The sequence below is a fragment of the Ceratotherium simum genome, chromosome 38 (genome assembly GCF_057802395.1).
Source record: "Ceratotherium simum simum isolate JZ-2026a chromosome 38, ASM5780239v1, whole genome shotgun sequence".
Classification (NCBI taxonomy): domain Eukaryota; kingdom Metazoa; phylum Chordata; class Mammalia; order Perissodactyla; family Rhinocerotidae; genus Ceratotherium; species Ceratotherium simum.
Window position 1 is genome coordinate 333,588 of NC_141937.1, and position 12,841 is coordinate 346,428.

At 56.1% G+C, this 12,841-nt stretch overlaps 1 protein-coding gene across 3 annotated transcripts; it reads left to right on the forward strand.

The window, feature by feature from the left end:
• The first annotated feature begins 2,946 nt into the window (after positions 1–2,946).
• DLL1 (delta like canonical Notch ligand 1) lies at positions 2,947–12,241 on the forward strand. 3 transcript variants are annotated; one of them, XM_087424989.1, is made up of 12 exons: positions 2,949–3,419; positions 3,563–3,971; positions 4,288–4,584; positions 5,276–5,336; positions 5,558–5,815; positions 7,812–7,872; positions 8,392–8,522; positions 8,630–8,799; positions 8,915–9,131; positions 10,324–11,125; positions 11,304–11,421; positions 11,543–12,241. In XM_087424989.1, exons 2-12 carry the CDS (start codon positions 3,918–3,920, stop codon positions 11,546–11,548), a joined length of 2,175 nt encoding a protein of 724 aa, XP_087281115.1. In that variant the 5' UTR covers positions 2,949–3,419; positions 3,563–3,917; the 3' UTR covers positions 11,549–12,241. The 3 variants fall into 3 exon arrangements, with proteins under 3 accessions (XP_087281116.1, XP_087281115.1, XP_087281117.1); XM_087424990.1 differs by having other exon boundaries at positions 2,947–3,971; positions 10,324–11,025; XM_087424991.1 differs by lacking the exon at positions 4,288–4,584 and having other exon boundaries at positions 2,949–3,971.
• Positions 12,242–12,841: the final 600 nt, after the last annotated feature.

Here is a 12,841-nt window from a genome sequence, read left to right on the forward strand (position 1 = left end):
AAACGCCATTTGGTTTGGAGCAGATGGCTGGCTAGGGGGCTGATGGCGTCTAAAGGCGTGTCATCCCCCTTCAGCCTGAATCCCTAAGGGCTCCCCTTGTCTTCCCAATCAATGAAAATTAAAGTGCAAAGAAAGGATGAATAGTTGGACCTCGAGTCTCTCCTTTGTTCATCCCAGCTACTGGTGTGCAGGAGTTAAACTACAACAGGCTCCTATAGAAACACTGAAGTTAAACAGTCTCCCGTTAGTTCAGCTTTGAAAGGGAGAGGGGAGAGGAGCCAATGTGGAGTGGAGGGCAAAGAGAGAGAGAGAAGAGGAAGGAGGAGGAGGAGGGGGAGGAGGAGGAAGAAAGGAGAAGAGGAAGAAGAAAGAAGAAGAAGAACAGGAGGAGGAGGAAGGAGAAGAAAAGGGCTTTCTGCTTGATTTCCTCAATACAGAATCGCGTGGCATAAATTAAGTTGGAAAAGAATGAACGCTTTGGGCAGGATTCTGATAGATTTTACGATGCCTTTCAGTTCTGCTTTGCTGCTGTAATCGAGAAATCTGTGCCACGTCAATTTAACAAATACTCGATACTGAGGGGGGTTTGTTAAAGATTTGGGGCAAGTCTTTTTTCCCCCAAGGTTTAAGCCCTTGCGCATGGAACTTTTTGTTTCCAGTTTTCTAAACAGGCATTCAAATGAGCCTGTTTCCTACTTCCATTTTCTAATTAAAAGGTTCCTGATATTTCATTTCTTACTGAAATGTACTCTCAGTGTCAGAGGCACAGAGGATTTAGAGCCCACATTCCTTTCTTCTTCTGCATCTCCCCTGCTCCTGGAACCCTCTCACCTCCCCCCCCACCTCTCTCTCTGAAACACACACACACACACACACACACACCAGCTTCCATGTTGTAGGGAGCAGAGTTCTCAGAAATTAGCTTTCAGAGGAAACACAGATGTAGTGGAAAGGATGCTGACACTAGGTGGCAAGATTAAATTAGGATTCGAGCTGGCCTAGCCCTTGGTGATGTCGAGAGTGCTTACAGAGTCCACAAAGGGCGGCCACACTGGGACCGCCACTGTCATGGGGGTGCAGCATCTTTTGAAGCTGCCATTTGTTCTGAATCATACAGTAGGGGGCCCTGGTGGGGTCCAGGACTGCCTTTCTCACCTCAGCCTTTAACATTAAATGCAGGTTACTTTCGATCAATTCTTTGCTTCTCTATGAGGCAACAGAGGAAACTCTAAAGTGTATATATTTGCCAATCATGAAACTTTACAGATATTTGGGAGCCATAGAATCAAGGTTCTGGTTGCCTAATAGCCCGAGGGACAGCCATGGATGACTTCACTATATGATTTTTAGTCGTCTGTATACAGTGGTTTTCCTTGGTATTTGAGAATTTTCCTTCTTCGCGTGCATATGATACTTTGTGATCTCTACATCTGCTGCAATGAAAGTGACGTTCTGCCAGGACAGTGCATGTTCCCACCAATAAGGTGGCTGAAGCACAGCTGCAGGGAGGCCATTTCGGCCAGGCGCCCTCAGGCTGTGCTACAATCAGAGTGACATTTACTCTAGCACTCACACCTTTCTTCCCAGTGAAGCTGCCATAGGTGTTGGGGGGGAGGTTGAAGGAGGAGCAGACCGAGATGGGAAAGAGACCTCGACGTGCACCTAGCACAAAGCTGGATACCAGAGTGGGAGTCTATGCCCCACTTTACTTCTGCATTGCACCCGCAAGCATGAGAGCAATTTAGATAATTCATTGTGTGATACGTATGTTCTCGGCCCTCCCAATAAACTCATTTCCTTTTAAAAAAATGAAAACAAAAGTTCTAGTATCTGATGGACGTGTAAAAACCTAATACGGTGATGGTTGTGTAAAGGTTGCGGGTTGGGGGGGGCCGGGGTGGAGGGTCTTTAGAACATGTGCCGGACATTGTTGCAGAGGCCGTGGCGCGCGCGGAGGGGAGCTCTTTCTCTCAGCATTGTGCGGGGAGCAGGTGCGGTCTGCATTACCATACAGCTGAGCGCACAAAGAGCCACTGATTCAGCCTCGCACAATAACAGACTGCCTTAATGACAGCCACGCGAACGACACACACCAAACTCACTTTTTACCAAGCGGAGGGAGGCCGAGGGGGTAATACCCAAGAAAGAGGGGCCGGAGACCCAGGAAAGGTGGCGGTGGCCGAGAGTCGCGCCGGCAAGGGTGTGTGTGTGTATTGGGGGTGCGGGGACGGCGGTAGTTTAAGGAATCAGGATCTCTCGGCAGAGGGGACGCACTACTCGGACCCCGCCCCCCCAGCAGCCGCAGACCGGTGCGGGGATACCGAAGTCCCCGGGGGGCGCTGCACTCGCCCCCGACCCTGTTCTGCGTGCAGGATCTGCGTCCCCGGACACACAGTCGCCGTCCTCGGCCAGGAGGTGTATCGGTGTCAGACCTTCCCAAACTTCCCGAAACTGCCGCTGCGCTGTCGCAATCTCTGCCGGCTGCTGGGGCCCGAGCCTTCCCACCGTGCCCCGTCCCCCGCCCCGGAGACTCCTGCCTAGCAAAGGGCTGCCCCGGAGAGGGGGCCGCCCGCGGGGACCGGGCCTCTAACTTGGTCCGGGCCCCTGCCCCCGAGCCCAGGACGCGGCCGCGCCAGGAGACCGGGGCGCAGCGGCGGGCGTGCATTTCCGAGGCCGCGTCCGGCCGCAACAGGCAGGCTGCTCTCGGCGGCGGAGGCGCGGCTCCCCGCGTGTCCTCGGGGCCTCCGCGAGCCTGCGGCCGGGAGGCAGCGCCGAGGAGCCGGAGCGGCGGCACCAGCTCCGGGAGTAGAGGGGATTCTCGCGGTGAGCGTTTTGCAGGAATGTAAATGAGCGCGTTTTGTGTCTTGGGTGAGGAAAGCGGGGGTGGGGGAGTGGGGGGCGGGGGCAGGGGGAGGGCCCGGGGAGCGGAGGGGTGGGGGCGGGAAGGAGGGTTGCACATTTTACAGCTCACTGACCATTTGGCGATCCATTGAGAGGAGGGTTTGGAAAAGTGGCTCCTTTGTGACAGCTCTAGCCAGATTGGGGGGCTGCGTATTTGCATCTCATTAGCCATGCGGGCGGCCGGCGGAATATAAGGGCGGCGGCGCCGGCAGAGCCAGGTCCTCGGCGCGCACCCGCGGAGCCCCGGCCGGCCAGGCCCATCGCTGCCGAGCACGGGCGCCGAGGCGCAAGGCCTCCGCCCACGACCCGGGCCCCCGGATCCCGTGCGTGTTTACTTGGATGGCGTTGGCTGGGTTTCTCCCGAAGACGCGTATCTCTGCGGTGGCACAGGAGACGCGAGGCCGGAGTGCTCCCGGCGTGGCCGCCGCCGCCGAGTGACCCGGCCGGGCTGCAGGGCGCGCCGCGCACCCGGAGCGTCCCTCCACGCGCCCCGCCGGGCCGGGATTATCGCCTCGCCGGTAGGATTTCCAGACCGCGGCTTTCTGACCGGACTCGGAGGGAGCCTCTGCAGCTCTTTGGGAATTAAGCTGAATATCTGGACGCTTTCTCCCCCCTCCCCCACCCCCCCACCCCTCTCTCCCTTTTCTTTCCTGCGGAGAAGCTTAAGACAAAACCAGGAAGCGGACGACCCTTAACTACCCGTGGATTGCAAGGAAGGAGGAAAACCGAAAGTTGCCGCTGCGGTAGCACTGTCTCCGCGAGAGCCTTTTCCTGGTGCATCCCCAGAGCTGCCGTCAGCCCCCAAGGGCGGATCTAGAGAACCTCGGCCTCTGAAGGAGCCGGGGCCAGAGCCGGCTCGAGGAGACCGACGTCCCGATTATCCCAGCCTGGGGCAAGGCGGCGGCGCTTCTCTGCCCACGCCCCCGGGGGCACAGTCACCCCCCTGGCATTCCCTGCTGTTTGAAGAAGAGGATCCCGGGGAGACACGGGAAGAGACAGCGCGTCAAGCGGTCACCATGGGCCGTCGGTGCGCCCTGGCCCTCGCCGTGGTCTCGGCCCTGCTGTGTCAGGTAGGTTGTCAGGTGGGGTCCCCGGAGCCCTGCTGTCAGGTAGGTTGTCAGCGGGGTGCCCCGGAGCCCTGTGGTGTCAGGTAGGGGACCCAGGGTGCCAGCCGCTCGGGGCAAGACACAGGGCAGAGGGGGCGGAGAGCAGGACTGGTGGTGCAAACCGTCAGTCCTTTCGGATCACTTTTGTGCGTCCCGGGAGCGATGAACCGGAGCGCGGGCACCGCCGTGAACACGGCCGTGCGGGCTCCGCGCGCCCCCGGCCCCCACGCCCGCGCCCCGGCCTGGCCCGCGCGCTCACGCTCCTGTCCCTCCTGCGCAGGTCTGGAGCTCGGGGGTGTTCGAGCTCAAGCTACAGGAGTTCGTCAACAAGAAGGGTCTGATGGGGAACCGCAATTGCTGTCGCGGGGGCACGGGGCCGCCGCCGTGCGCCTGCAAGACCTTCTTCCGCGTGTGCCTCAAGCACTACCAGGCCAGCGTGTCCCCCGAGCCGCCCTGTACCTACGGCAGCGCCGTCACGCCCGTGCTAGGCGTCGACTCCTTCAGCCTGCCAGACGGCGCGGGCACAGACCCCGCCTTCAGCAACCCCATCCGCTTCCCTTTCGGCTTCACCTGGCCGGTGAGCGCCGCACGGGGCGGAGCGGGCAGGGAGGTGGGGGAGGGGGCTGGTCAGGTGGGAGGGAGAGGCCCAGGCGGCCGTGCCGCGCTCCCGGACGCACAGTGGGAGGGGGGCGCACGGTGGGGGTCGAGCGCACCGGGAGTGGCCCGGGCAAGTGGGCGTCGCGGTCAGCAGGACGGCGGCCGGAAAGGCCAGGCCTGAGGCACTGACTCCACGCCCTGGACTACCGGGTGGGCTGCAGGGGGGTGACAGCCGGGGTAGGATGAAGCAGAGGCCTAGGGCCCGGGACATTTCCGTATCCGGACTCCGAACCTAGGCCCCTCGTGGGAAAGTTCTAGGTGCCCTGCCCCTGGACGGGCTGGTTGTACAGTTAGCCTTGCAGCGAGGCAGCCGCCAGCCCCTCTGCGTCGTCCCATCCCCGGATGACTGATGACAACCCCCTCCTCTCTGCCTGCTCTCGCGCAGTCTTTTTTTTTTTTAACGTGATATCCTGTACTAACAGGCTGAAAAAACACGTCAAGAAAGCAGTCTTTAAAAAGTTCTTCCATTTCCTTAAGGAAAGTGAAAACAGGCCGGAGATGTGCAGAGACCTCTCCCCAGGGCTCTGATCTGCCCCCAGGAGTCCTTACTGACTTGGTTGTGCCGAATGCAAACCTGTCTGGTTCATCTTATGTCTCCTCCTTTCTCCCAGGGCACCTTCTCCCTGATCATTGAAGCTCTACACACAGATTCTCCTGACGACCTTGCAACAGGTAAAAACAAACCAGAAAACTCCAAAACTGTGTCGACTGCTCCCCCAGTTAATATGAATCTGACTTCATATCTCCCCAGAAACAAACTCCTCCGTCTTTCATTCTGCATATCCTCCAGGAGGTTCGGGGTGGAGGGTCTTTGGCCTCTGAACTTTGCAGAATGCATCTGTTCCACCTCCCCATCGGTCCCAAGCTTCTAGGTTCTCCATCCTCTTCCATAGAAAACCCGGAGAGACTCATCAGCCGTCTGGCCACGCAGCGGCACCTGACGGTGGGTGAGGAGTGGTCCCAGGACCTGCACAGCAGTGGCCGCACGGACCTCAAGTACTCCTACCGCTTCGTGTGTGATGAGCACTACTACGGGGAGGGCTGCTCTGTCTTCTGTCGTCCCCGAGACGACGCTTTTGGCCACTTCACCTGCGGGGAGAGAGGGGAAAAAGTCTGCAACCCAGGCTGGAAAGGCCAGTACTGCACCGAACGTGAGTCCCTGTGGGCGGGTGCCACTTCCCTCAGTTTGTGTCTTTCCCAGCTAGAGCTCCCAGGGAGTGGGGGGCGGGGTGGTAATCCAGGAGCTGCTGGGATCCTGGGACTTTAGCACTGGGAAGATGTTCTGATGGGGAGACTGAGGTCAGGGAGCCAGAGAGACTTGCCAAGACCTCACAGTTAGCCAGCGGAGTTGGGGTCAACTCAGACGTTTTAACTTCTGCTATGGAAAGCTGCCTTTCTTAAGCAGGGAGGATTTTGGAGACAGGGCCAGGGGTCAGGAAGTAAGACAGGGCCAGGGGTCAGGAAGTAAGCCTGAGGGAGAGAGAGGGGAGGAAGGAAGGGAGGAACAGAGGGAAGAGTTTGTGTATAGGGGCTGCTTTAAGCCAAGTGCTCTTTGCTGTGACAGCATCTCATTGGAAAGGGTGTCATTTTCTCTCTGGAGTTGTTATGGTTGGTCTCTCCACAGAGCAAGCGTGTTTGCAAATATTCCACGTGATGCACACACACTGTTAGTGACGTTTTCACTCGTGGGGTCTATGGACAGAGGAGGTTATGGGTTGAGGCCTGAGTCTTCGAGGCCTGCATGGGGAGGGCCCACCTGCCACGTCTTGGGCACAGTCTGCTGTGTGGATGCTCACGTAGCACCTTGCCTGGCAAAGAAATACCTCCACAAAAGTGACATAGGCCCTGCTGCCATGTTATTTGGGAGTCTCCAGGCAGGCAGGGCTGCAGTGCAGGATGCAGGAAGCTGGGGCAGGGGGAGTAGGGGGCTTGTGAGGACCCACTGGCTCCAGGGCCTGGCTCAGCTGGACCCCGGTCGGCCTCTCTCCAGCCTGTTGAGGCTTCACTGACACCCTGCACACCCATGTGTCAGATTTCCCTCTAGTCAAGGGCTGGGTGGGTGCTGGAGCTCCCAGAAACCCCAGCGGACTTTCCTTCTGCCCCGGAGGAGGGAGACCTCCAGTCCTTCTCCTGTGGGCCCAGAACCTCTTGCCCAGGAGGTGCACTTTCTCAGTTGCTCAGTTTTGATGTGTGCCTGGAGGTGAGGGTAGGTCTTCACATCCAGCATCATTGTCGCTCAGCTTTCCATGAGCTCTTCGAGCACTCCTTTGAGCTCCCTTGAGCTCTGTTTTGGCCTGAGCCGGCTCTGTTGTCTGAAAAACTTGTGGAGCAGCTTGTTAATGAGTTTCATAACCAGGCTGAGGAAGCCCGCTGGAAGCCTCAGCCTCCAGTCTCCTCACCCCCTCCAGGACCTCTGGCCTGCCTACTTTCCTCCCTCCTGGCTTTCCTCCCTCTTGTTCTGCACTGTGGGGTAGCCATAAACTTAAACTTTTTTCTTCTTATTCAAACACTGGAGTCTCTCCCCGCCCCCAGCTCGCGCGTGCCATCGATTAGATCTCTCCGGGATAGGCACAGGGATGCACGCTCACTCCCATTGGTGGACAGGGCACACGCACGTGTGTGTGTGTATGTGTGTGTGTGGTGTACACACTAGGGGTGTGTGTGAGGGTGGGGGCACTGGGGGCGAGGGGAGCCCGGTATTGTTGCACTGGGGCAGCTGCTGGGAGAGAGCAGACAATAGAGCAGCTGTCTTGCCCTGGTACTCTGCATACCAGCTGTCCACCCTTATCTACACACACACTTTCTGGGTATTAAGAGGTGGAGCTTTGTGCATAGAATTGGGAAGTGGGGGAGGAGGAGGGGAAAGGACTTCTGACCCTCTCTTAGAAGAAAGGGGATGGGCTGGGGGTGGGGGCTTCCGTGCTCCTTTGTCCTTCAGCCCCTGTGTTAAGAAGAATGCTCATCCTAGGAGCCGAGTGGAGTCCACAGTTACTAGGCAGGACCGGTCGATACTCCACAGACAGAGATTAACTCAGCTGAGCTTGAGGGTCGGGCTAGGCGAGCTTTGTCCCGGCCACCCTGCAGCAGCAGCCTGTTCCGTGGGCAGCTCTTGGGGTGGGCTTGACCCTGTGTCTTCTCTGCTTGCAGCAATCTGCTTGCCAGGATGTGATGAGCAGCATGGGTTCTGTGACAGGCCAGGGGAATGCAAGTAAGTTGGCGGAAGTTGCTTTTTTTCTTGTTTTCCTTTTTATACCTGGTGTGTTTGTAAAGCATCTCTAGGTGATCATTTGAAAGACTCAGGTAAGATTAGTGGGGGTGGGGGAGGAAGGTGGCATTCTGGTAGTAAATACATGGGAGTATGTACGGTCATGGGTTGACATTTACCTAAGCCCCTCAGTGGTGATGGGAACTTACAGGTAGCAGTTTAAAAAGAGCTAGCACAGAAAATGAGAGCGTTTAGTTCAGTGGTTCTCAGACTGTGCATGTATTAGCGTCACCTAGGGGGTCTCTAGAAACGCTGCCCTGGTTGCCCTCACACCCAAAAGTCAGACCTTCTGAGGGGGACCCAGCACTGGTGTGTTTAAAGCTCCCAAGGAGATTCCACAGTTGGGCCTGGTTGGGAACCTGCAGTAGTAAAGCTACTGGAAGACAATTCTCGGGAATGGGAAATGTGTGCCGTGAACCCAGTGACGTCAGCGTGCGTCCGACTGTCCTGCTCTCTCCTAAGGTGCAGAGTGGGCTGGCAGGGCCGGTACTGTGACCAGTGCATTCGGTACCCAGGCTGTCTCCATGGCACCTGCCAGCAGCCCTGGCAGTGCAACTGCCAGGAAGGCTGGGGGGGACTGTTCTGCAACCAGGGTAAGCCTCCTATCCCCTCCCGGGCAGCCCTGGGCTTCCCCGTCTCATCGTTGTGAGTCTGAGCCCGAGCATCCCTTCTCGTCCTCTTCCTGTCCCCACCCCTCCAGACCTGAACTACTGTACACACCACAAGCCCTGCAAGAATGGGGCCACCTGCACCAACACAGGCCAGGGAAGTTACACCTGCTCCTGTCGGCCGGGGTACACGGGGGCCAACTGCCAGACGGAGATCGATGAGTGCGGCACCAGCCCCTGCAGGAATGGAGGGAGCTGCAGGGTGAGTCCAGTGGCGGGGCTCTCCTGATGAACCAGCGGGAGCCCTGGTTGTGTGCGGACAGTGGGTTTCTTAGAGCAACTTTAGAAAGCTTTTTTTCATCTTCTCTGCTGCATAGGATCTCGAGAATAGCTACTCCTGCACCTGCCCACCCGGCTTCTACGGCAGGATCTGCGAGCTGAGTGCCATGGCGTGTGCCGATGGCCCTTGCTTCAATGGGGGCCGGTGCTCAGACAACCCTGAGGGAGGGTACACCTGCCACTGCCCCGCGGGCTTCTCTGGCTTTAACTGCGAGAAGAAGATGGATGCCTGCAGTTCTTCGCCCTGTTCTAATGGTGAGAGGGCAGCCCAGTAGCTCTGAGACTGTGTCGAGTGGTGAACACTGATAAGAAGGCCTTAGAAAGCAGGTGAATTTAATTTCAAACCAAGTACGTTGCTTTGCAAGCTACCTTGAGTTTATGGAGCCCTCTTACCTGAACAGTCAGAAACTACACAGAAAGTGTCTCCTTGCGTCTGGAAATGGCCAGGGCAAGAAAGGCAGGCAGGAGCGTTTATTCTCACGTTCCACAGGGAAAGCCTGAGGTGAAAGTGAGATGACTTGCTCAAGGTCACACTGCACCTCGGGTGCCTGGAACGGGCCACGTTCAGCGGATCACACGCCAATGGCAACCCAGCTACTTTGTTTTTGGAGGGAAGCCCAGCTCGGTTCTGTCACCCAAACATAGCCGTCTGGTGTGTCTGTGCGTGAGGACGTGTGGTCTGTTGACGGAGACTCCTGCTCCTGTACAAATGGCGGGGTTCCCCAAGCAAACTCATAGGGAGGGGAGCCGGGCCCCAGACAGGCCTGACCACTCTGAAAGCTTCTGGAGCCTCACCACCAGACAGGATAATCAAGGGAGTCTTACACTGGAGAAGCATCATTTTAGCTCTGCTCTCCATGTGGCACACAGAGGGTGTGGCCATTTGGGGGTCAAGCTCGTTCTTTTGCTTGTGTCCATCCACTGGACCAGTAGAGGCCTCGGCTCTTTATTTTTGGGAGCAGAGTCACTGGCGGTTCAGTAGACTTGGCTCTGGAAGGACAAGGACCCCTCTCCCTCCCATTGCTTCCTTCCTCTCTCTCTGTTCTCAGTCCCCGTTCTTCTCACTGACTGTAACTGAGGGTAAGCATGGCATCCTCCTCAAGCCTCAGTCTCCTCATCTGTGAACTGGGTCCTCTGTTGGGGTGTTGTGAAGAGGAACACTGTCATGCGGGCAAAGCCTTTGCACGGGGCCTGTCAAACATCACTGCTCAGGAGATGTCAGCCCGTGTTGTTTATGATTTATCAAGCTAGACCAGACTCCTCCCAATGGGCTCGCGTTTGAGGTAACAGGATATGTCGCCTTGAGCTGCGACCTAGTTTAGGCCGTGGCTGTGTGCTTGTCCTGTGCCTCTGGCGTGTCTGGGGGTGCTCATGGCAGTGGCCGCACACAGCAGACACTTCAGAATGTTGCTGGGTGACGAGCGGCTGCTCATGTCCTGTGTTCCAGGCGCTCAGTGTGTGGACCTTGGCGACGCCTACCTGTGCCGCTGCCAGGCCGGCTTCTCTGGGAGGCACTGTGATGACAACGTGGATGACTGTGCCTCCTCCCCGTGTGCCAACGGGGGCACGTGCCGGGACGGCGTGAACGAGTACTCTTGCACCTGTCCGCCCGGCTACACGGGCAGGAACTGCAGCGCCCCCGTCAGCAGGTGCGAGCACGCACCCTGCCACAATGGGGCCACCTGCCACGAGAGGGACCGCCGCTACCTGTGCGAGTGCGCCCAGGGCTACGGGGGTCCCAACTGCCAGTTCCTGCTCCCTGAGCCGCCTCCCGGCCCTGTGGTGGTGGACCTCACCGAGAAGTACGTGGAGGGCCAGCCTGGGCCGTTCCCCTGGGCAGCTGTCTGTGCCGGTGTCGTCCTTGTCCTCATGCTGCTGCTGGGCTGCACTGCTGTGGTGGTCTGCATGCGGCTGAGGCTGCAGAAACACCGGCCCCCTGCTGACCCCTTCCGGGGGGAGACGGAGACCATGAACAACCTGGCCAACTGCCAGCGAGAGAAGGACATCTCCGTCAGCATTATTGGGGCCACACAGGTCAAAAACACCAACAAGAAGGCCGACTTCCACAGAGACCACAGTGCCACCGATAAGGACGGCCTCAAGGCCCGCTACCCGGCTGTGGATTACAACCTGGTGCAGGACCTCAAGGGTGATGACACCATCGTCAGGGACCCCCACAGCAAGCGTGACACCAAGTGCCAGCCCCAGGGCTCTGCGGGGGAGGAGAAGGGCACCCCGACACTCAGGGGGTGCGTGCTGTGGGCCAAGAGGGGACATGCGGGAGCCAGCTGGGCAGGGCACCCTGACACCCGGGGGTTCTGTGGGCTGGGCTGGGGGCCAGCTGTGTGTCTTCTTCCAAGCTCTGGTCATTTCCTGTTCAGAAATGTTTTCATGAGTTTATTGTGTTCCCTTTCATTTTCCTTTTAGTGGAGAAGCATCTGAAAGAAAAAGGCCAGACTCTGTGTATTCCACTTCAAAAGACACGAAGTACCAGTCGGTGTATGTCATATCAGAGGAGAAGGACGAGTGCATCATAGCGACTGAGGTCAGTGTGCGCAGAGGGTCCGTGGCTCTGGGTCTGCGTGGGACAGAGCAGGTGGAGCAGTCAGATTGTATGAGTCCCCATCCTGAACTAACTTCCCGTTCTGTCTGGTGGGCTCTTCTAGGTGTAAAATGGAAGTGATATGGCAAAATTCCTGTTTCTCTTAAAATAAATAAAATTCCAAGGATATATGCCCCAACGAATGCTGCTGAAAGAGGAAAGGGAGACCCCTTCACGGACTGCTGCTGAGAAACTAAATTCAGACTGAGCTGGTTCTCTTCCTGAAGTTAGCAAGTGACGCGACGAGCAGGCTGCGGGCTCAGCGGGTGTTCGAGGATGCCTGTTGCACTGCTTCCTACGACGCTCCCATTGCACTATGGACAGTTGCTCTTTAAAAAATATATATTTAAATGAATGGACTTAAGTTCTACATAAGAAGCATGCACTGCCTGAAGTGTATATTTTGGATTCTTATGAGCCAGTCTTTTCTTGAATTAGAATCACAAACACTGCCTTTATCGTCCTTTTTGATACTAAAATGTGTTTTTTCTAGGTGGAAAAAAAGTGTGTGTTATTTTTTGGACTTGTAAAAATATTTTTCATGATATCTGTAAAGCTTGAGTATTTTGTGATGTTCATTTTTTATAATTTAAATTTTTGGTAAATATGTACAAAGGCACTTCGGGTCTATGTGACTATATTTTTTTGTATATAAATGTATTTATGGAATATTGTGCAAATGTTATTTGAGTTTTTTACTGTTTTGTTAATGAAGAAATTCCTTTTTAAAATATTTTTCCAAAATAAATATTATGAATGACAACCAGAGGTGTGCTTACTCACGCCTCCGAGCAGGCTTGTGCTCACTCACTCGTTGAACAAGGCCCTGAGGACAGAGATGACCTCCGCTTTTCCACTTCTAACGGCTTTGCTGGTTTCATCGGATTTATTAAAAGAACTTTCCTCGCTCCTCAGCCCCCTTCAGACAACCCTCCAACATCGTTCTCAGGTCAACGTAAGGAGCTGGCAGAGCTGCTGGTGGCTGGTTTCCTGAGCAGCCTCCTCAGCTCCCTGGGGATTCTTAAGGCACTTTCGACTCAATGTCACGTTTGATGGGTGCCGAGAAACCTCAGCTGGCCACCCTCTGAGACTTATGTTTTTAAGGACAGGAACAAAGCCTCATTTGAGGCACATTTATGTTGCCATGGCAACGGCTTTTTGTCTTAGAATAATACTTATTCACTCATTTGTTTGTGAGTTTATTTCTAGTTAATTCAGAAGAGTTAGTTGCTTTCTAACTCAACCATAGCTGTGGTAGGACAGATACTAGTGATGATCAAACACTCACTGAACTCTTACTATATGCCAGGCCCGTGTGAACAATTCTGCATGGATTATCCCATTAGTCCTGGTGGCGATCCCC